Source organism: Myotis davidii, unplaced genomic scaffold (genome assembly GCF_000327345.1).
Source record: "Myotis davidii unplaced genomic scaffold, ASM32734v1 scaffold309, whole genome shotgun sequence".
Lineage (NCBI taxonomy): Eukaryota > Metazoa > Chordata > Mammalia > Chiroptera > Vespertilionidae > Myotis > Myotis davidii.
Window position 1 is genome coordinate 4,248,754 of NW_006383013.1, and position 24,321 is coordinate 4,273,074.

At 40.6% G+C, this 24,321-nt stretch overlaps 1 protein-coding gene across 18 annotated transcripts in view; it reads left to right on the plus strand.

Annotated features, from left to right (window-relative positions):
* NRXN3 (neurexin 3) overlaps nt 1–24,321 on the plus strand; it is a 1,555,579-nt gene that overhangs the window by 405,346 nt on the left and 1,125,912 nt on the right. For 12 of the 18 annotated variants that reach the window (XR_001512329.1, XR_001512328.1, XR_001512327.1 and 9 more), the window contains exons 5-7: nt 11,239–11,540; nt 16,204–16,227; nt 18,079–18,240. Coding sequence is in view for 13 of the 18 variants with exons in the window: in XM_006778842.2 (XP_006778905.1) it covers nt 11,239–11,540; nt 16,204–16,227; nt 18,079–18,240 (488 nt within the window). In the remaining 5 variants the exon portion in view is untranslated. The remainder of the gene's footprint in view (nt 1–11,238; nt 11,541–16,203; nt 16,228–18,078; nt 18,241–24,321) is intronic. The other 6 variants (XR_001512331.1, XM_015558010.1, XM_006778847.2 and 3 more) reach the window with 1 other exon arrangement.

Genomic DNA, 24,321 nt, shown 5'->3' on the forward strand with positions numbered 1-24,321 from the left:
AAATAAATATTAGAAGAAAAAAAAAGAAAGAAAAAAAAGATACAATTTAAACTTGACTTCCGGTATGGAGCCTTCTCTAACACCAGGGTCAGTTACTTTTTTCTTCTGTGTGTCTATATCACTTATTAAACATTCACTACACTGAGTTGTAATTACTTGTTTATGTGTACATTCTCAACCACAACAACAATAGCAGATAACGTGTCTGTGGCCGAGAACAGGGCCATGAACTTCTGATTCATGTCTCACAGCAACTCTATGAAATATGCTCTCTGGTTATTCCTATTTTTTAGATGAGGCAACTAAGGGTTAGAAGTTAAATAATAAGCTCAAGTTCCATTAAGTGAATTCCAGAGCTAGCTGTCAAATTCAGGTCTGTTCAATTCAAAGCTTTTTTCATTGCATTCCATGTCATCAAGTGTGCAGTCCCACTACACTCTGAACTTCAGATGGGTGCTCTGTGAGTCCACATCAGAGTCTGGCACTTAGTAGGCCTTCATGATTTTTTGGGAGTAACTTTACAGTTTCTCTTCTTCAGTAAAGTGTAGGCTAATTATTCCTATTTGACAAGGTTGTTGTAAACTTAAATGCATTCAGCACTGCACACATCACCTGGTGCACAGTGGCATCTGCACATACTTATTCCTTAAATGAATGACCAGAAAATTTAACGTTTATTGTAATGCAATTGAGAGAAATGAAGTCTTCAGGATGCCATTAGCTTTCTAGTGATTTCAGTGAAGCGTGATTTTCTAGGCCATTCTTTTGTGGACTGAGGCAGCTTCTCTCACCAGGATCCTGGCTGTTTATTTTCCAAGTGACAACTTGATTTACTATTTTCCTTCTCATCACTTTCAAGAAGCATCTGCAGGCTAGTGAGTGACCCAGGCAGTGTGGAAAAGTCCATTTATTTCTCTGCTGCATCTTTCCTATGGAGAGGCTCTGAGGACCAGAGCTAGAAATGGCCTCAGGGGGTCAGATTTCCCAAGTGTTTTGTTTTGCAGCGCAGGATCCCTCATAGGGACACGGTTTGCTATCTGCTGGTGTGCTCTGCTTTAAACATATCTGTGTGAGGGAATGTGGCAGGTAAAGGAGTGATCATGTCCTTGGGGAATAGCTCTGCAGTTTCATCTATCCAGGTGCTTTGTTCGGCCCTAAAATAGTGTTAGGGAGATGGGGCAGGAAGAACCAAGAGTGCAGTCACTTGTAGTCTTTTTTACCTTTCTTACCCAATCAATGTGTTCCTCCCTGAATTCTAGCAGGTAATGTCATCAGGTGATGTACAGTAGAATTCATTTTAGTAAAATGACTTCTGCTTCTCCCTCATTTTTACAAATATGATCATCTCACAGCTCAGCAGCTAACTTAGGTGTCTGCCCACAGCTTTTAAGAGGCCCATAGAGGTGGGAGTTCTTGTCCCAGATGTTGGATTTTCAGCAGATTCTTAGCATGGAAAGAAAACAGAACTGTGCAAGAACAAACTAATATTTGCTTTAGCTTGTTCCTTTGCCAGCCAACTACCACATTGCTGGCTTAACTCAAAGCACTTTTCAGAATGGAGTGGACATGCAGCCCCCTAACCCCACCCTGGAATGAGCAGGACAATTGTGGAACTGTGGACTTCTGCTTTGTGTACCCCATGCTTGGGCTCAGTGCTTTCTTCATCATCATCAGGGTTTCTTTGTTTGGGAAGCAGTGGCCAGAAGGATTGAGTTATACATCATCAGTTCAAAACTTGAGAACCTGAAAGCTCTCATCACAGCTGCACTGGTGGAGGAGGGACAGTGCTTTTCCTGCCGAGTTCTGTGGATCAGAGGAAAGGAGTTGCCAAGCCAGCTCCAGGGCCCTTGGCCTCTGCTTTCTCTGGAAGAGAGGGTGGCAGCAGCCCATTTAATTTTGTGCCTCATTGACTCCAGGGTGGGCTGGGCCAGGACAGGATGGCCAGCCAGGGTTATCTTTGTGTCAGTGCAGACTAAAGTACCGTGCTACTGTGTGGAGGCCAATTGAAGGACAAAGGACTCAAAGATGAGGGCAGTGTTGCCAAGGTCTCAGAGGTACGTCCTCTGGAAGCTGGCTCCCATTCCCTTTTGGGGGCACAGCAGGTGTTCTGCTAGGGCCAGTGGGACAGCCCAGAGGCCTAAGAATTTTAATAGACTCTTCCAAGTGGTACCTAAACATTCCATTTCTAAGGCTCTCTGATGGAGGTGGGGCGTGTGATCCTCTCAGTATGACTCAGCCCATTCCCTGATCCCCTGCTTAGGCTCCTGCTGCCTGGGTGGGCTCTGACCTCTTGTCAGTGGTTTCTCTTCTTGACACAATGAACTTTATACAGTTCCAGGACACCATATATAGGGGCCTACGCACCTACTTCTGAGGATTTGTGTTCCTCTCATGGTGGTGGTGGTGGGACTAAGAATCAAGGAATGATTAGAGGGCTGAGGTTTGGAACTGGCCAAAGTGTTTCCTACTGCCTTGTATAAATTATCTAAACTCTGTGTGCCTCCACTTCCTTACATTGACATCATCATAGCCAAGTGACCTCACAGAGTATTGAGAGAACACAAATCATGATTAAGGAAGCATTTGGGCAGGAGATTTGACTTTGAGTGGTGGGCACACTGTTGCAAGATACAGATCTTGTAACATATAAATCCACACAAGAAACCTTTATGTTCATATTAACCAATGCCACTCAAATTAATTTAATAAAAAAATAAAGCATTTGGAAGTATATATTTTTAAAAGGTGAATATATGTTTGCAAGTGGACCTGAGATCCTTCTTTACCATTCTAATGTGTTTGTTTTTATATCTAACTAGAGGCCTGGTGCACAAAATTTGTGCATAGGGGGGGCGGGGGGAGGGGCGGTCCTCTCAGCCCAGCCTGCACCCTCTCCAATCTGGGACCCCTCGGGTGATGCCTGACTGCCAGTTTAGGCTCAATTTCTGGGATCAGGCCTAAACTGGCAGTCAGACATCCCTCTCACAATCCGGAACTGCTGGCTCCCAGCCACTCGCCTGCCTGCCTGCCTGCCTCATTGGCCCTAACCGCTTCTGCCCAGCCTGCTTATTCAGTCGTTTAGTCATCCCTCACTAACCCCCCTGCTGGCCTGGTCATAGGCAGCCATCTTGTGGAGGCATGAGGGTTATTTTGCATATTACCTTTTTATTATATAGGATGCTGTGTCCTTGTCTTTTAACACATTGTACACCAGCAGTTTTATTGCTAGCTTTACCCAGTGGCCAGATAAGTTTCTATTGAACGAGTACAAAAAACATTTCACAAAGCATCATACTTTAAAACGATATTTAGCTTCTAAGAACATGTAATAAATAACTTCAAAATGCAATGGGTATTTAATTTTAAGGCATGCCTTTAACATTTATGTAAAACACTGTGTAATATGAAAACATGAGAATGCTTGTGATCCACCCGCAATGAGTTAATTTTGACCTCTGGCCCTTAGTTGTCCATGGTTGCATTGGGATCTTACTATCCAAACTTTGGCTTCCTCCCATGGTCTTTCGTTTGCCTGCATCTCTGCCTCTCGGTTCCTTAGGTTGTCTCTTCTAGGACTCCTTTTCTTCTATTTTTGCCCAGTGAAAGGCAAACCTCACTTGGGAACTGTATCACCACCCAGGTCAAACCAGCCCCAGTCAACCACAGGAAAAGTAGTTCAAATGTTTTCTCATATGTTAACTGTCCTGGAATGAGCAGGATAATTGTGGAACTGTGGACTTCTGCTTTTTGTACACCATGTCTTGGGCTCAGTGCTTTCTTCATCATCATCAGGGCTCTGTGCCTTCCATTTTCTCTTTTGTCCAGTTTATTATCAATGTGATCTTCTAATAATACATATGGGACTTTCAATTTTCTCAGTAAATTTATGTAGTGTTTCCTCATATCCCTCAGAATAAAGTCCAGATTTTTTATCTTAAAGCCCAAGATAGCAACCTATCAGGAACCACAGGCCTGATGAAACAGCGATATGCATTTCTCCACAATTCTTAGATTGCGTAGTGAAAAATCATTATAGGGAATATTTTAATCTGTTTTGGAATTTCTCAGAGAAAAAGAGTTATTATATAAATTACCAATTAGGTGTTTTTTTGGGGGGGAAGAAAATGGAAAATAGAATTGAGTAAATGCTTTAATGCTATAGATACACTGAGTGGGCCAGATTATTATGACCACCTGACGTTTGTAGGCAAATTAGCTATAATTTCACGCTGAAGTTGCTAGAGGGCCAGACCATTATAAATAGGGAAGTAGGTTGCTTACCACAACAGTAGAAGTGATTTTTTTTCTGAATATATGGGTAAACAATGCAATTTAACAGCCTTTGGACGTGGGATATATATACTGAGTGGCCAGATTATTATGACCACTTGACGTTTGTAGGCAAATTAGTGATACACTGCATCGTATGGCTTGTTTGAACACCTTTGCTGTCTGCAGTTACCAAGAAAAAATGTCTCCAATTTGCAAAGGAACACAAGGATTGGACAGTCTAGCATTGGAAAAAAGACATGTGGTCCTATGAATCACCAATGGAGATGGCTTCTTCCAACAAGACAATGCACCATGCCACGGTGCTCATATTGTACAGGAGTGGTTTCAAGAACGTGGGGGAGACTTTACCTTGCTTAGGTGGCTCCCACAATCACCAGATCTCAATCCAATTGAGCATTTGTGTGACGAAGTTAAAAGAACCATCAGGCAGCTGGTTCCACAACCATCAAATCTCACAGAACTGGACAGTGCTATTCATCAGGCATGGTGTCAGATTCCTCGCATCACCTTTCAACATCTTGTGGAGTCAATGAAAAGAAGAATTGCCACAGTATTGAAGGCAAAAGGTGGCCCAACGAAATACTGATGAGGTGGTCATAATAATCTGGCCACTCAGTGTATAAACCAGTACTGGGATTAACAAGCCACTTGAAAGTTCAGGACTTTACATATCTTATATATCTGATTTCAAATTTTGAGTTATACATGTCTAGATTGCATCTAATGTTTAATCAATTGGATACTCACAAATAATGGGTAAATGGTTTGTTGTCATACAGCAACTTTTCATGCAGTGAGAATAATATTTTATTTTAGCACTTATGCAATTGATTACAAATTTTGGAATGATGTAATTTAAATGGATCTAAACAGTCCATTAGCCACATCCATGCTTACACTCTTGCCAAGCTATAGCTTTATGCTAAGCTGTTGTGTACTGTGTTACATAATCCCCTGCATTCATTTTTCTACCTATTTAGCTCAGATGCATACAAGGTGACTGCATTGTCTCTTTAACCTCCTTCCCAGTGTAAACACCAAGTATAGAAATACAGATTTTGGGCAGTATTACATTTTTCTAATGGAGTGTTTAGAGAATTGAATGGGCTTAGAAATAATGGGTTTGCCACTGTTTGGTTTTATACCTTTCAGTTATGTTCACTGTCAGCTTAGTATGGTTTTCAAGGTGATAAGAAAGCAAGTGCTCTAACCTTAGCTACTGGAAGGAAATTAAGACAGATTGAGATTTTAGGAGAATAGGTCAGTTGTGAGAGTGTTCAAAGGAACAATTTCTTCAAGATCCTCACTCTTTCTTCTCCTACCAGGCCCCTTATTGGCTCTTTTAAAGAGTGGGTCATGGACTGTCAATGCCTCTCTTCCCCATATCAATCAGGACAGCATGCTATGAATTTAAAATGATATAATTTTGCCTATCTAGAATATGATTGACAGAGTAGCTTTTAGTTGCCTATTGTTTGTTGACAAGTGGAGGGAGGTGCCCAGGGTCTGGGGTGCCTTGATGGTCTCCTCCTGTACAAGAAAGAGGTAAACTGGGAAAACTTATAATTAAATGGAGAGATTGGGAAGGTTTAAACTGTTGCAGCAGTTTTTATTAGATACTTGCAAAAGAATGCACTCTGCCGAAACCAGTTTGGCTCAGTGGATAGAGCGTCGGCCTGCGGACTGAAAGGTCCCAGGTTCGATTCCGGTCAAGGGCATGTACCTGGGTTGCGGGCACATTCCCAGTAGGAGATGTGCGGGAGGCAGCTGATCGATGTTTCTCTCTCATCGATGTTTCTAACTATCTATCTCTCCCTTCCTCTCTGTAAAAAATCAATAAAATATATTTAAAAAAAAAAGAATGCACTCTGCTACCTTTGGTTAATTTGCATTGAGATTTGCATAAATATACATGTTTTTTATATAGACCCTTTTCTCACATTGGTTTTATTTCTTGGTTATTAATTGTGATATTCTTTTCTCTAAAATGATGTCATTTTTCCTCAATGGCATTCCACATAAGACAAGTTCTTTTGTTTTAAACACACACACAGATTCCAGGGGAGGAAGGGACACATTTCTTTTGTTGAATGAGTGTAATTTACATAGGATGGGGTAAGTAGGTTTTTGGCTCCATTTATGCAAGCTTTGGGACAGTTTGTAAGTCAGTACACAGTTCCATGAAATTATTCATGTTCCTCAAGAAGTAGAGTAGGAAGAAAATGTGGTATATCCAGAGTGATGGACCAAAGGAAAAGTAGCAGATATTTAGAGAAAATTCAGACGTACTAGAAATCCAAAATAATAATAATGTCTTAGGCAACTCACTTATTTCTAGTCGCCAGTTTCTTCTTTAATCAAACAAGGGCATTAAATCGGGCAATCTCTAACATCCCTTATAGCAGTGGTTCTCAACCTGTGGGGCACGACCCCTTTGGCGGTCGAACGACCCTTTCGCAGGGGTCGCCTAAGACCATCCTGCATATCAGATATTTACATTATGATTCATAACAGTAGCAGCATTACAGTTTGAAGTAGCAACGAAAATAATTTTATGGTTGGGTCACAACATGAGGAACTGTATTTAAAGGGCCAGAAGGTTGAGAGCCACTGCCTTATAGCTCTAAAACTTATTCTTACAGACTCCCTGGTCTAATTATATGAAACATATTAAGTACCATGTAGCACATTAAATAATATCTCAGTGCCTTGCTGTTCTGTGTCAAGCCTTCCCCGTTAAAGGGCACATGATTAATTTAAGGTTCTCTTTAAAGGCCTCCTTTCCTTGCTCATTTATATTTTCAGTAACTTAAATGTTTATAGAAAATCCGCATTACTATGCCATGTGTAGTGCCAAGGACAGGAATAGTGGTTGGCTCTATGCACATTTGTGTCTGTAGGAAGAGAGCATAGAGAGCATAGTGGTGATGACTTCATTTGATTTACCACCTTCTACTCTGTGAGAGTCACTCTAGGGCTACTGAACAAGGGCTTGTCCAGCTGCATTTTAACAGAGCTATTTCTTCAGAAATGAGAGGAGAGATTGTGACAATAGACAGAGTGTTTAGGGCATTGGTTAGATCTATTTCAAACATGCCAATAGTGTCAAATTTCTACTCTACAAATTTTGGGGGCTATTTTGGTAAAATGCATCAGGCATAGGTTCTGTGTTGAGTAGTAGTTGCTCCTTATAGTATACTAGAGGCCCCATTCACGAAGATTCATGCAAAAATGGGCCTTCCTTCCCCTGGCTGCTGGCACCACCTTTGCTCTAGCCTGGAGCCACCTTTCTGTCTTCATTCCGGCCCAGAGCCACCTTTCCACCTTCCCAGACTGCCCGGAGGCCTGGAGTGGCTGGGGCAGTGCAGAACACCGCTGGCTGCCTGTGTATGCAAATTAACCTGTCATCTTTGTTGGGTTAATTTGCATACTCACTCCTGATTGGCTGGCGGGCATCACAGAGGTACAGTCAATTTGCATCTTTCTCTTTTATTAGTGTAGATGTGTAAGTTTATAAGTGGACAAATCCCTTTTGCTTATACCGGTGTGTGTGTGCAAACAGAAATATGCAGGTAGACACATGTCACTATGGCCACCATGAGCATACAGGACAAACTTTATCTCTTCTTTAACTCTCTGGAGTATGAAGTTGAGGTTCATGTTTTAATGTTATCATGATACTATGATTAATCTAATAGTATGTAGTGGGTGGTCATTTCTCCACATTATAAGAGTGACCGACTCCTTTATAGCTCTTATCTCATGATGAGAAAATACTTATTTCATTTAAGTGACTGACCAAGGGCTGTGATGGTTGATAAGGATTTGAGTTGAGGTAGAATTGGCTTTGGTTGATAAGGCTGAAGTGTAATTCTAGAAGGGAAAACAGAATTCTCTCAACCTTATTTTGTGGCCCCCACTCTTTAAAGGGAAACTGTATTGTTGCTCATTTCTTCTCATTAATGAGGTGCTTTGATAGCTTTAAACAAACCCTGATAGGAAGCTGGCCACTCTAAGTGAGGCTGTTGGGCAGGGTAGGAGGACAAATGGAAGTCTACATGTGGTGTGTTGAAATTATACATCAAAGCAACAAATCCTATAAAATAAAAGCCTAATATGCTAAGTGTATGGTCATCCAGTTAGCTGTTCAAACAATCACAGCGTAATATGCTAATGATATGCTAAGGCCACTCAACCACTTCCTATGATGTGCACTGACCAGGGGGCAGATAGTCAACTGGTTGACCAGTTGCTATGACATGTACTGACCACTAGGGGGAAGATACTCTGACCAGTAGGTGAGCTTGCTGCTGGGGTCCAGCCAATAGGTACTGAGTGTGATGGGCTGGACACTCCCTGGAGCCCTCCTGCTGTCCTTCCCCTGCTGGCCAACCTTGCATCCCTCCCCAGCCCTGATTGTGCACCGGTGGGGTCCCTCTACCAGGCCTACACCCTCTTGAAATCCAGGATTTCTTGGGGGATGTTGGAGAGCGGGTTTCAGCCCCATCCCATAGGCCAGGCCGAAGGACCCCACTGGTGCATGAGTTCAAGAACCATGCATATAGTGATTAAATAAAATCCTAGGTGTACCAGTTAATAATGCAGATTTTTTCCAACAGATCAAGTTATACATATGTTGATATATATGCAATTTGATATGTATGTTATTTTGTTGTATTGACAGCAAGCTTTAAAACTTCATATGTCAAATTTGCTGAAGGTGTTAACATCATATTTTTACAGTTAAAAATGTTGAATTTCATGACAAAAAAAGAGCATTTGCGGGAAGTTTTAATTTATTACTTTAAGAAAAGTGCTGCTGAATACTTTGGAAAGCTTATGGTGAACATGTTCCATGTCAAGACACTTGTGAACACTGATTTAAATAAATTCTTTAAAAGTGATGTTTTCGATGTGAAAGACAAAGAACGTCCAGCTCAACCAAAAAAATTTGAAGACCAACTATTACAAGCATTATTGGATGAAGATGCATGTCAAACTCAAAAACAATTTGCAGGAAGATTAAATCTTGTTCAGCAAACCATTTCTGATCATTTACAAGCAATGGGAAAGATTATAAAGGAAGGAAAATGGGTGCCACATCAACTGAACGAAAGACAAATGAAAAACCAAAAAGTCATCAGTAAAATGTTGCTTCAATGGCACGAAAGAAAGTCATTTTTGCTTTGAATTGTGACTGGCAATGAAAAGTGGATTTATTTTGAGAATTCCAAACACACAAAATCATGAGTTGATCTAGGTCAACCGTCAACATTGACTGCAAAGTCAAATCACTTCGGAAAGAAAACAGTGCTCTGCGTTTGGTGGAATCAGGAAGACAATGCTCTGTGTCTGATGGTGTAGTATGAGCTTCTAAAACCAGGTGAAACTGTTAATACTGATTGCTACTGACAACAAATAATCAGTTTGAACCATGCTTTGATCACAAAATGACCAGAATGTTCTAGAAGACACAGCAATGTAATTTTGCTTCATGATAATGCATCATCACACACTTCAAAACCAGTTAAAGACACATTAAAAGACAAACAAAAAAGTGGAAAATTTGGTCTCTGAATGGTTTGTCTCAAAACAAGAAAAGTTCTATTGGTACGATATCTAAAGATGGAGGAAATCTGTAGGTAGTGATGGACATTATTTTGAATAAAGCACTTTTGATGTTTCTTTTGAAATGATCATGTTTTCTTTGATTACAAAATCTGCATTACTAACCAGTACACCTAGTACACTTCCATCCTCTTACCTTGAAAAATGTACCTTTGAAACTACCTTTATAAGCCAGGTTCACATTTTAGAAGTTTTGGATTCCTTGGAATTCTGTACTGAGAAATGCTAGCACAGGGAGAACCAGACCTTCTGGTCCTCAGCCTGTGTCCTGTTTCCATTTCTTCCCACTTTTGGCTCCATCCTATATCACAATAGGTCTGGTATTCATGTACATTGATGCCCCAGCTTATGTGGCCAAACTCTGTGAAAGCCTTATAAATAGTCCCCCGTGGCTGCCCTCAGAGCTTGAGGTATCTACATTGACAACATGATTTTCCATCAGACAATAGATCCAGGGGAGAGGCCTACACAAGCCCAGGAAACAGACTTGGGGCTTTGGAGTAGGGAATTACAGGATCCCAGTGTCTGGAATATGGTCTTGAAGGAGAGTATGGCTCCAGTGGAATTCCATCTTGGCCTTGTGGACTCCTAGTCCTATGGGGGAGAGATGGTCTGACAGGGCCATTTTAAACAGGAGACCCCTAGAGCGGAGGTCTCTTGGAGTCTAAGGGTGATATTACTGTCTTGTCATAGCATATTACCAAATTTCATTCTGTTCCCTTTTCCTCATCTGCTTGATCACCTTCTCAGGTACAACCTCCTATTTAACAACCCAGTCATGTTCCACTGGGCTGAGGACTCTACCCTGAAAACTAATGTTAAGTGGGTTATTGATGGATCTGAATCAGAGCCAAATCTTTCAGGCTATTTGATTTTTAGTTTTTGGTCAATAAAAGTTACCTAGAGCTAAAAAAAAACCCAAAAAAAACCCCTTTGTCAAAACTGTTAGTTATACATTCTAAACCAGCTCATGTCTCCAAGCATTTAAAAGCTAACATTGAAACAAAAGTGATGTAAACCTTACTTTATTATTTTTCATGGAAATTTCCCTTTAGTTTTTCTCTGACAGAATTTGAAGGAAAGGCAGCCAGCTATCCTGCACTGGTGTGCTGGTTTCCACCCTTGAATACAGAACTCCTCTGCACTTTCCTCCTCTTCTGGTTTTTCTGGTACTTATAAGTCTTCTGGGAAGAGTTGGAGGGAGCATAGTATTGGGGTCAGCCATAGAGGGGGTGTTCTCTTCGGTATTTTTAGAAATCTATCCGACTCATGCCAGTCAATATTTGATTAACTGCTTTCCTCCTTTCCTTCCTGCAGCTCGAGAGGAGAATGTGGCCACTTTCCGAGGCTCAGAGTACCTGTGCTACGACCTGTCTCAGAACCCGATCCAGAGCAGCAGTGATGAAATCACCCTCTCCTTTAAGACCTGGCAGCGGAACGGGCTCATCCTGCACACGGGAAAGTCGGCTGATTATGTCAACCTGGCTCTGAAGGATGGCGCGGTCTCCTTGGTCATTAACCTGGGGTCCGGAGCCTTCGAGGCCATCGTGGAGCCAGTGAATGGAAAATTCAATGACAACGCCTGGCATGATGTCAAAGTGACACGCAACCTCCGGCAGGTAATGCTGAGGGGAGAGAGTGCCTGGAGGCTCCTCTTAGGTAGTCAGAGAAGGAAGTGTGTGAAACAGGTGATAGATGAAGTGGAGAGGGGCATAGAGATAGGTTTGCATCTATCAAAGTCTAACTTTCTCCCAGTTGTTGCCATTTCACAAGGAAAATTATTAAAATGTGCTTCTTCCCGTACTTTAATTTGTGCCTGTTATTTAAGAAAAAATTCAATTGTGTAGATAATACAACTTATAAGTACGCTCATTCTTTTTCCCCCTGCATTCCTTTTAATCATTTTCTTAATTACACATTTGAATCTCATTATATTACTGTTAAATTCAATTAGAAACAGCATTGTTTTTGCAGTGTGGTAGGTTTTCCTCATTCTTTCAATCTATGTTTTTCTTTTTAATTAAGTTAGTCATTGCCATGCTGCCGTACTTTTAATTCCCTCTAGAAAAAGTCTTCCTTTTTCTCTTCCTTTTCATTTACCACCCCTCACCCAATTTGATTTTTGCAGTTGTGATGTTAACTAGCCTTGGGATGAATTAGCTGGAACCTTTCTGAATTCCTCTGTTTCTCTGTTCCTTGGTGCGATGGTCCTACTTTATTGCCCATGTCTCTACCTCCAAGACTCTTCAATTGATTTGGAGGCCTGGAAGGTGGAAGGACCCAAATAAAAAAGTCAACTTTGGAGCAGCCTTTCCTGGTTCTCTCCGTGCTTGGGAAGTCCCATCGCTTGCCGATGCTAAGCAGGCAACTCCGTCAGGTGACGACACTCTCTGAGAGCCTCAGCCCAGTGAAATTGGTTTAATTTCATAACCAATAACAACCATGATAACACCTAACCAGCCCATTTCAGTTCAAAAAAGCTTTTCCTGTTAAAGTGGATATCTGTGCTGAGACTGTCTTTTCCAGGTTGTTATTTTCACTTGGTTTTTCTTCTGGTGAAGTTGTCATTCAACCCAGTTGGACAGCATCCATCCTCTCTTAATCAGAAAACATTATGCAAATTTCTGGAAAGTGCTTATCAAATTTTCTTCTGCGATATGATTGATGTTATGCCTTCTAATGTAAACATGAAAGAAGAAGACCTGACAGGTGTTTGCATATGTTTTTTGTTTGATAAAAGTGTAACTTCTTAATAATGCTAAATAAACGGAGAAGGCTCACAGACATTGGAAACACAAAATATACGAAACACCAATTTCCATATTGAAGAATGTCAAAAAGCCACCTGGTTGGGAGATTCTACTCTCTCTGTGGTGAAATCGCCAAAAAAAAACACAAGGCTTAGATTCCCCAGTCATCTTAATGCACATGGATTAAACTTTTTTTTTAAATCCTCACCTGAGGATATATTTATTGATTTTAGAGCAGTGGTTCTTAACCTTCCTAATGCCGCGACCCTTTAATATAGTTCCTCATGTTGTGGTGACCCCCAACCATAAAATTATTTTCTTTGCTACTTCATAACTGTAATTTTGCTACTGTTATGAGTCTTAATGTAAATATCTGATATGCAGGATGTATTTTCATTGTTACAAATTGAACATAATTAAAGCATAGTGATTAATCACAAAAACAATATGTAATTATATATGTGTTTTCCAATGGCCTTAGGAGATCCCTGTGAAAGGGTTGTTCGACCCCACAGGTGTCGAGACCCACAGTTTGAGAACTGCTGTTTTAGAGAGATGAAGGTAGAAAGAGAGAAATCAATGTGAGAGAGAAACATCAATCAATTGCCTCCCTTTTGCACCTTGACTGGGAATGAAACCCATAATCTAGGTATGTGCCCTGACCAGGAATTGAACCAGAAACCTTTTGGTGCATTGGATGGCACTCCAACCAACTAAGCCTCTTGGCCAGGGCTTGTTAAACATTTTTGAATTACTGTTCTATGTTTTTTTTGTTTGTTTTTTTTTGTTTTTTCTCCAAAGAATCCTATTGCTGATGTTTTTCTTTGTCATCCCCATCTATACTTACTCAAAAGAGACCTCAACTGTCAAGAGATCCCAAGTCAAATGTCCATTTGCTAACATAAAAGGGCTTGACATATTTGAGTTGCAGACTCTAGACCAGTGGTCAGCAAACTGCGGCTTGGCAAACTGCGGCTCGTGAGCCACATGCGGTTCTTTGGCCACTTGAGTGTGGCTCTTCCACAAAATACCGACTTCTGGGGCACAAAGTTTCAATTGCACTGTAAATGTGTGCCCGTACATGGTATTTTATGGTATTTTGTGGAAGAGCCACACTCAAGGGGCCAAAGAGCCACATGTGGTTCGCGAGCCACAGTTTGTCAACCACGGCTCTAGACCAAGTGAAATATGACCTTTTGCTAGTTTTGACTGGGGGGGAGGGGGTCACTGTAATACCCTTGAGACATTAATCAGTGGAGGGAAAACTTTTCATGTAGTGGGTAGCATATTTGGGTTGTGGTTCTACCAACCAATCTATTTCTCTAACTCTCTCCTACCCCCCAGAATACCTTGCCATTCTAGCAATGATTCCAATTAGCCAGAGAAAGACTCACTTTTATCTATACTAAAAACACTTCCTAAAGAGAATTGGGCCCCAATTCAGTCCTTTATACCGAGAGGGGGATAAACCAAACTGTAATTCAGATATTGGTTTTTCTGTTTAATCGGCAAGCAGAGGGTTTCTTTTCCAAGTTCTAAGACACAACTCCACTCTGTGCCCTTGGACAAGCCATTTAACCTTTCCACACCACCGTTTCCGTTTGTGAAATGGTGATTAAAATCCTCCCCAGTCATGTGTGGAGGCTCAATATGCAAAGTACCATATGTTCCAGAAGGATTATGAGCTCATCTGTGGTCTGGGTGCTAGACTCGCTGTGACATGCACACGATTTACAGGCTGAGTGCTCTGTCAGGAAGGTGACTGTGTATGTCACTAAGCATGCAGCTAAGCAGAGCTCTCAGTTTTAGAGGAGGCTACAGAGGCCCTAGAGCTTTGGGGGATTTTGGCAAAGGGAGTAAGAACCTCATAGAGAAAGTGCACCAATCATTGGACCTCACTGACTTTTTTTGCATCCAGATGCAATTTATTGAAAGAGGGAAATCTCAGAGGAGTGGAGTTGATTTTGTAAATGCAATCCTTTCAGCACTGAGTCATATAATAATAGTATTTTTCCTACTAAAAATACATTTATAACATATTTTTGAGTTCTTTGGGATACATTTGTAGGGGTGGGAAGCCCCTGTCTATTTCAATGAAACTGTAAAATTCCTTCATAAATATTTAATAACAAGCTTATGGCAGTTTCATATACTTTTTGGTAAGATTGAATGTCTTCTGTGGCCAAAATTTATTTGAGGAAAGCTTACTTAGAGTTCATTACCAAATGGAGCAGAACTTTCCCTATTTCTTCCTTCATGGTCATCTCCTCATGGCTCTGCCTTTGAGCCAAGTCAGGGCCATGGCCAGGTACTTTATTGGGGGCTCTGATTAAAGGAAGGAGAGGGGAAAACCCATTCTAAACCATAACTGGGATTAAGGACCATGATAGTCAGGTATTTCTGTGCGATTTTTGGTTTTGCTTTGTGTTTTGGGTTCACGAACTTGTCTGAGTCCATGGTCATGGCTATCACATGAATTGACTTACCTCTATATGCCACTCTTGCCATCCACAAACACAAAACTGGGGTTACCAGTCTTCCAGCCTTCCAGACTCCCAGCTCTGGGTGTGTTGGCAATTTAGCATTTGAAAACAGAAAAGGGGAGACTAATCACAGGGCCTCTGTTCTCCTGTTTAACCGAGTCCTCTTTGCTATCCACACAAGAAATTGCTTAAAATGCTTCAAAACGTGAAAAGCATTCTTAAAGAGGAATGGGGAATGATTCCAATAGGAAGCATTCTGGAAAATTAAGCAAACAAACGAAAAACTTCATTGGGGAATAGAGAAGACTCCAACTATTTTGATGAATTCTAACCACACAGTTATTCTAAACTGAGAGGAAAAGAAAGAGGAGAACGTTCCCCTCCTACTGCACAAATCTATACAAAATCAGCTGGTTCACAGATCTTTACATTACCTACAGAATCCTAGAGTAAGGTACATAAAGTAGCTTTCCTATGCTAGATGTGACTGGTAAACATTTTAAGTTCTTTTCATTCTAAGAGAAAGTCATGATTGTCTATGCATGTAGTCAGGGTCAGATGTGAAAATAAAACCCCCAACTTATTGTTATTTCTACTCTATCTATCTACATGTGGAATGATAAACTTTGGTGTCTTTGGGGACAGGTGGAATGTGTATTGCTAGAGGGTGGGAAGGAAAAGGGGGTGGTGATCTTTCAGAAGAGCCCTTGGAAAGTAAGTATGATGCTAATTCTAACTGTGGTGAGGTCTGATCTGAGGCATTTGGAAGAAGTGGGGAGTTAAACATGATTGCAACTCCTTTCCTGGCTATGCCCAGGGTGCCAGGTTTTCCACAGAGTCCTGGTCTCATTGTCTTCCCCACTCTCTTTTTCTGTGTTGGGTGCCTTTTTTTTGAAAAACTAACACAAGATCATTCATGCAATGTGTCATTTTACTAACCGAGTAATGTACTAACACCCTAACGACTCATCTTTGTTTTTTAGTTTTTTTAATTAACAATCGTTCTGTTCACAATTTTTAATTTCCTCTCTTCCCCCTTTTCCGCAAAGCACTCAGGCATCGGACACGCTATGGTAAACAAACTACATTGTCTGGTAGATATCATTCTTATTGTCTCTTTTTTTGGGTTTGCCGTGTGTTGCCCTCTTTTCCTCCCCCAACCCCTCTTTAATCCTCTTTAGACTTATTTCTTCTCTTTTAAAATTTTTGTTGAATTAAATGCAAGTTTTTCCTTTCTCTTAAAAAAATAAATAAAGGAAGAGGATGTACCTGTCCTGCAAATGATACTTGGAAGAGTTTGGTTGGAATGGTTTCTCCAGTTAGTAATTTTTCCTCCCCAAAAAAATTTTGTAAGGAAAGTTTCTCCACTTAGCTAAATTTGTTTTGTTTTCTTATTTTGCAACTTTGAAGCCACAGACTAGTGACAACAAGATTTATGTTAAGGACTTTCCTGATCTCTGTGTCTTGCTATCCCTCACTCTTTCTCCTTTCTTTTACTATCACCATTCCTTAACCCCTGCTTTCTCTCCTTAGTGTGTGGCCACGGCTGCCACAAGTGATCTGGGGAGGAAATTGCTCTGCTTCCTGTGTTCTTCTTTTCCCTTCTTTCACCTTACTCCCCACCATGGCCCAAGGGATCTCCACCAATTATGTTCTCTGTCCATACTCTGCATGGCATGCTTCTGTCTCGTGAGCTTCCCCATTGGCATCAGAATTTGTCCCATCATTTTCCTCCTCATTACTAACAACCTATCAAATTATCCATCAAGTACACTTTCTTCCCTGTCTCTCCTTTTTTTTTTTTGTCTCCAGTTTTTAATTTTACTCTCATCCTTCATATATTTGGGGGTTGGGTTTGGACTTTTTCTTTTCTTTTTTTTTTTTTTTTTTTTAGTGAGGGAGGTGGTAGGCAGGGGAAAGATGACCCTTTAGTTTTGAATGTTTTGTTTTTTTTCACATCCATCTTGTGTTTCCATTGGTGCAGTGGATTATGATTCTTTTCTTTAGTTCTCCTCACCCTTTCCTTCTTCCATCCCCTTTTTCTTTTGCCTTCTCCCTTGGCTCCAGATAATTTTTGCATGAGTGTGTCAGTGTATGGCGTGTGCACGCTCTGAGGTCCTGTCTCTTCTCTCTGCCCTCTGCTCCTTTCATGGATGTTGGGTGTATGGGTGCTCTTTCTTCCTTATGGGCATTATTATTATTGTTTTGGTTATTATGCATCATCATTCATGTATTTTTGTTAGAGTTGCTTCTTTGGTTGGGTCATTTCTTCTCTTGGTGGTGGTGATGATGGCAGTGGAGGGAGGGCAGGGGTTGGCATCCTGGGGATGTCCATGGCATGTACTAGTATCATCCATGACACATCACCATCGAGACCTTTCTTCTTCCCTCCCAGGATGCATGTTTTTCAGTGTGGTATGAATTCAAAAAGAAACAAATAAAAGAGAAAAGAAAAAGAAAAGAAAAAAAGGAAAATAATCATCAATAACCAAAGACCAACCCCCTAACAAACCCATTGTCAAATGTCTCCTTTGCTGTTTTTCACTACCACCATAATTAACAATCATTAAAAATTAAATCATCATTTTAACAATGAACTGAGACAAGTGGCGTCGACTGAGGACAGTTCCATTTTCTAGCCTGGCTGAGTAAAGACTGCAGTGAGTAGAGCAAATTGCTCAGCTTGGCAGTTCCGACACACTCTCCTAGGAGTCTGCAGGGGAATGCTGCAGGTGTGGGCCACAGGGAAGGCAGACCAGAAAATGGAACTTGGCTGCACATCCCAAAATAAAACCAAATTAGAAAGAATACCTCACCAAAATCTTAATGAAAGTGAAGCCACAGGTGGGGGAAGCCATCGGATTTTGATAGGACTATAAGGTCATTGTTGGGATTTTGTTTTTGCCCCTATGTCCCTCCACCAGGTGACAATCTCTGTGGATGGCATCCTTACCACGACAGGCTACACTCAAGAGGACTACACCATGCTGGGCTCCGATGACTTCTTCTATGTGGGAGGAAGCCCAAGTACCGCTGACTTGCCAGGCTCACCCGTCAGCAACAACTTCATGGGCTGCCTTAAAGAGGTAAAGTTCAAACACTCCTTTTAATGCACTGACTTTTCAGTGACTGGCTCTGTAGGAGGTAGCAGAAGAGACCTTGGACTTGAAGTACAGCCTTGGTTTTGGTCAGAGCTTAAGTTGTTTGCATGACCTTGGGTTCACCACTAAAGTGCTCTGTTTTGTTTTGACATTTAACTAATGGGGGACCTTATTTCTCAGGTAGCTGTGCTTTATAAATAAAATAAAATAACACAGGTGAAAGGACTTTGAAATCATTAGGAACTAGTTTACTAATGAAATCATTAGTAAAGTTTGATTTTGTACTTTTGACGTGGCACATAGGGAAAGCTCTAAGAGTGGCCAATTTGTGGTTGTGTGTCTTGTCTAAAACATTTGTATTATTTTACCTTGTCCAAACTTGGTGTTCCCAAGAGTCTCATTATTTGAGATGAAAGAAAATTCACAGAATGTAACATTAAGGCCCAGACGGCTTGCTTTTCCTTTTTTTTTTCTTTCCCTGGACGTTGCCATTACTCATTTATGCTATTGTAGCTGATGTGTTGAGACCTCTGTCTGAGAGCAAAGGAACATCAGTCAAATGTATGTTCAATCACTAAGGTCAATTGTTGAGGCAAAAAAAGAATCAGACTTGATTTGGTAGAATTCTTCCAGAACACTCTGTCCTCAGAGCGGTCTACTGTACATTTTTGTTTAATCTAAGCTAAGCTTTATTGCCTAATATATCTATATCATTTCCCTGGGGAAAGTTTTTGCAAAACTTAACAGTGTGCTTTCTTATAGATGAAGATCTCTATGACAGGTTATGACCCTCCTCTCAGGACACAGGTTTTATGCGTGTTATGGCTATTTGATATTTGTTGAATATCAGTCATACATGAGATGGCATTGCTCATGTACTCATCCACACTACTCAACTCTGAGCCAAGTACTTACAGGAGTTGTGCCTGTCATGACTTATATAAAATAGGCACATAACAAGTATTTATTAAATTGATAAATTTATCAGATACTCATTTGGTGCCTTTTTTGTGCTGTAACTAGTCTTTTTACAAGCCACGGTCTCTGTACTCAAAGCCTTTATAATCTATGAAGGGAGATGAGATTGGTAAGTTAACAGTTATAGTTCAAAACACTGTGTGTTCAGCGCCACCTACTAAATGTTTTAACTGAGTAGAGGAAACAGATATGTTTTAGGTGGGAATCAGTTTTAGAGAAAAATTGATGTTTGAGCTGGGCATTGCTGCAATAAATGATGTTTGGCTTGAGAGGAAGGGGTAGGAAGGAGAAACTGGATAAAGGAGGAAAACATCCAATTACAACTCTGTATTGTTCTTGGTCTGAAGGACAAATTACAGAAGGGAACCCAAAGAGTGTTTCCTCTTTCTGTTGTATGTTACCTAGACTTCTGTTAACTGCAGGGACTCTACTGGTAATTGCTGATGGGTTGTAGTAGACAGAAAACTCCTTCCATGAGATTTACTCCTATTTAGATAGAATGAAGGTATAAACTACTCAGTGTCTAATGAACTCAGAAAGGCTCTTAAACACTGTTAATCACACTATATTGGAATTGCACTCTCATCAGAAATAGATAGGAACATTCTGTTACCACATATGTGGCTCAGGAATGAATGAGGCATTGATTGCAGTGGAGAACTCATCCAGAAACTCTGCTGGAGTGCGAGGACCAGCAGTAACACCATCTAGGGGTGGTCTCTAGCACCAGTCTTTTTCTGATTGTATTGAAATGGCTCTCAAGCACATATTTTGAGACAAAGGAGAAATTTCCCAAATTTTTCCATCAGAAAGGGTCCAACATTTTGAAACAACACTCATAAGAACTTGAAAGTTTCTTTAATGATTTTATGCATGCAGAATCTAAGGAAAACAAAATCTCCCTTCTCTCTCTCTCTGCCTAGGTCGAGAGCAGACAGCTTTAAAAGTCACTTCAAAGCTTAAAAATTAAAGACAGCTCTGAAAAAGTGTCATTAAAAGTAATTAGCAATCAAAGTATACACATACCTTAGCTAGCAATATAATTCTACACTTAAATCCAGATCAAGTCAGAAAAAGTCCAAAATATTGGGGGAAATGGTAGGCACAAGAGAACTTTATTAATTTTTGTTCCATCTCTCTGTTACATGTTGAGTATTATAGTATTTTTAAGAGACTTGAGCCGCTTTCTTATTTACCTCAGAGTTTTAAACAGATACTTTTGAATATACTGTAGTCCTGGAACATTCTTTCTCTCCATTTAATCATTACAATTCACTTTTCTGTGGACAGGTCTGGTAAATTCTTCTCTTGTTCTTGGTATTTCTCTTTGACAACTTAGTAACAGCCAAAGCTTCCAGCTATACTAGGACTTTGCTCCTTGATAAATCCCATTTACCCACATTAGCCATCTGCCTTTAAAATAGTTTCCAGTTACTTCACATTTTTTTCTTCTCTACCCTATCTCTGTATTCCTTTTTACTAGTATGTCTTCTCTTGCCATTTGTGGCTCTGAGTTGCCTTAGGCTGAGGTAGATGCTTTTGTATGTCATTTTCTTCAAAATAGGGACATTGTAAAGGGACTTTGGGATTTTTGATACAAATCATGATTACTTCACATGCAGTACAAAATAGGTTTTATCTTTGGAACTGCAGTGTCTTTCCATCTGAATGTTTCATTCTGGTTACACTGAGACTGTACCTGTGTGAACACCACTTCTGTTGATACCACTGTCGAAACCACAATAGAGAGGGTCCAAGTTGTCATCAAACTGTTCTGGTTCTCCACACAGCCTGGCAATCAGAATAGGACCTGTATCCGTCATTCCTCTTTGTGTTTTCACAGGTCTGTTTTATTTTTGTTCTTGTTGTGTTCCCAGATTCTTGTGGGATCTCAATAAATACAGGAGTGGGAAATAGTAGGTTAATAATAATAATAACAATAATTCATAAATAATACAAGAATAAACTCTGTACTCATGTACTCACAGCTGTAAACCTACATTAACTGACTGAAAAGAGGCATTCTCTGGTGCAATGGGGCTGCTGAGTAGAAGGACATAACATATCTTGGGGTTCAGGAAACTCTGTGGAGGAAACAATGCCCAAGGGGAGGCTTAAAGATGAGTAGAAGTGAACAGGGAAGAATGGAGGGAGTGGTGGCTCAGGATGAATGGGCAGCATGAGCAAAGGCCTGAAAACAGGACTCATCATGGTTTCTGGGTGAGAAACATACAGCTTGCTAATTTCAGGGCACATGTAGCTATCAAGTAAGAATGGGCCAGGTCATAGTGAGCTTGATGTTATGCTATACCATCGAGCTTTATTTTCTAGGTAATGGGGAGCCATTGGGAATCTTAGTAGAATGACAACTTCAGATAGGCATCTTGCCCATGAGGCTGTAATTCCTTGACAACTGATGCTTATCCATCTATTCCTTTCTCCTGATGTATGTTTTTTGTCCTGTTGAAAGGGTGGTCCATTGGGGAGGGAAAGTGACTCTGAATCTTAAAATGTCTATAGAAAAGTGCTTCCTTCTGACTCTCATTTCAGTTTCCAAGGACCCTCCCTTTCAAGACATACAGTTCTTCTTTCCTCTGTCCTTGGTATTACTGAGTTATTGTTGGATAAAGCACAGTGCAGTGAAGGAAAGCTGAGTCAAGACCAACTTGCAGGAATTTCCAGCTCCAGGGAGCTGACTCAAGCCCATCACAGTATCCTCCTATGTTGGGATTTTCTGTGTTGTTTGATTTGGGTCTTCCTACACCATCCCCCTTTCATCTCAATATGTTATTTCTCCCCTGACATGTTGGTTCTTCATTTTCCTATAGAGAAGCTCATGAGCCGCTGAGACTTCTGGGACAGAGACACGTCTGTTTCACCTCTCTTTTCTCAGAGCACCTCTGATGGAGAGGAAGGAAAAACACAGGAACTGGAGAGTAGAACACATATTTAAAGGAAAAAGGATTGGGTAGAGCATCATTGTGCCCATTACATTCCACATCCCTTTGTGATTATTAGCCATTTAAACGCAAACGGAATTTTATAGCCAGAGATAGTCTCTGAACAGATGATTAATGGTTTAATCTGTAATAACTTTACATTTTATAGAACCCTGTTAGGAGTCCACATCTGGTGAGCCAAGCTATTTAAGGCTGTGTTAATTCTGTTAATTGCTATACTTTTGTTGGAATTGTTGGCACCTGCGGGCTTTGGAATAATGTGGCTTTTTGTTGCTTTTTTATTTTTTAATATACTCAGTTTATTTTACCCTCACTGTCTTTTTCTGCTCTCTTTTATGCTATCAGTTAATTTTTTTTTTTATTTTTTTTTTGTGTGTGTGCATGTGTTCTCCTCTTGCTTCTTCACTTTTTTGCTTCTGATACTTTCTCCCTCCCTACTCTTATTTTCCCAACCTCTTTGTTTCCCAAACATTTGTTTTGGTGTCCTTCCTGATTTCCCAGGTTGTGGAAAATATCTCTTTTTATAATCAGGTAAATTTAGGTATGGCATTGGTCCTAAAGATTTTCTTTTTCCCATTATTGAGATTACTGTGGGGCCCCATGGCGAGCAAAATTCAAGTAAGCATTTCAGAGTCAGCATGGAAGATAAAAGACATTTGGCTTAAGAAGCACAAGTCCAGGGTTTGACCGTGGCCTAGACGTATTTGTTATCAGCTGTAAGACTAACAGAAAATCACTTGACTGCTCTTCTCCTCAGTTTTTTAATCAGATAATAATACCTACTTTGGCATTTTATGTCAGGAGCAAATGGGATAAAAAAGAGGAGGTGCTTTATAAACTGTAAAGCACTGTGCAAATGCTATTGATATAATTTGTGTTGCTAGGTTATTGATCAGATCTAGCCAAGGAACCACTTAGTGCTCTTTGTAGTTTCTGCAATTGAAAACTGCAGAAATTAGGAGAGTCCAATGTAGTTAAAAAAAAAGAGCTACTGACTTGAACCTGGCTGCCACCTTCATTTCTGATGCTAATTGGTAAAACATCCTACCCCTTTGGGGTATCCATAACCTGATCTGTAAAATGAGGGCAGTGATCACTGAAACAATAAACGCACATGCCTGCAGAGAACTTCTAGGGTAGGAAAAACAAGTTGCTGCTTATTAAATTCTGTATTGCAAGATAGAGTTTACTTTCCTGCTATTAGGAAGACATGCAGAAAAACAATGTGTGGGCTTGGAGAGAAAGTGCCTCGAGAGAATGAAAGAACCAATACAAATAGAGACCAAGAGGGACAAAATTCCAACAAAGTAGAAGGAAGTGGCAATGTGAATCAGAGGCTGGGAAATAGAAGGAGGTGGCAGAGGAAGAAAAGAAAGGAGAGAACCTGTGTCTCAGGAGCTGCTTCCTGGTTTGACCATAGACACTCATTTTTGTGGGTTAAAAAAAGAAAGGTCAAATATTGGCAATATGACATGATTTGGTTTAGAATGAAATTTTCATGAAGAAGATAAATTGGATCTTCAGGGAAAAAGGTTACCTTCTGAATTACAAGGAACTGAAATGGGCAGGAGAGAGAGTGGCACTCTGTCACAGAGGAAAAGAAAAAAACCCTGAGCTACTGGGGTTGTGTGATGGACGGGAGGCTTATTTCACAGACAGGCGCAGCGTGAGTGCTTAGCCCGGGGGACTATAAGAAAGTGGTATGTACCTAAAGAATAGATCAGGGGGACTAAAGCCTCCAGGATATTTATTACTATGACAAACAGAAAGATGGTTTTCAGTTAACGCTACAATACAAATGCCAAAGAATGGCTGCTGTTCATTATAGTTGATAGGCTGTTGATAGAGAAGTAGACGTATGAATGCACTTTTTCTTTAGAGACCTGGTCTTCATCTCCCCTTTTCTGGATAAATTTTTTTGATATTTATTTCCCTGGTCCTCCAAAAAAAATAGTGCAATGGGACTGACTCCCCTCCCGGCTTCCATGGTGAGCATGTGAGCACTAAATCAATTAGGGACTTCCATTTACCTGGCCATGGTTATTTTGCACATAGGTGGGTACCTCGCCCAATTGGGATCAGTGGCATACAAGCTCAGAACTTTTTTGCTGATGTGTTGTAGGGAGGC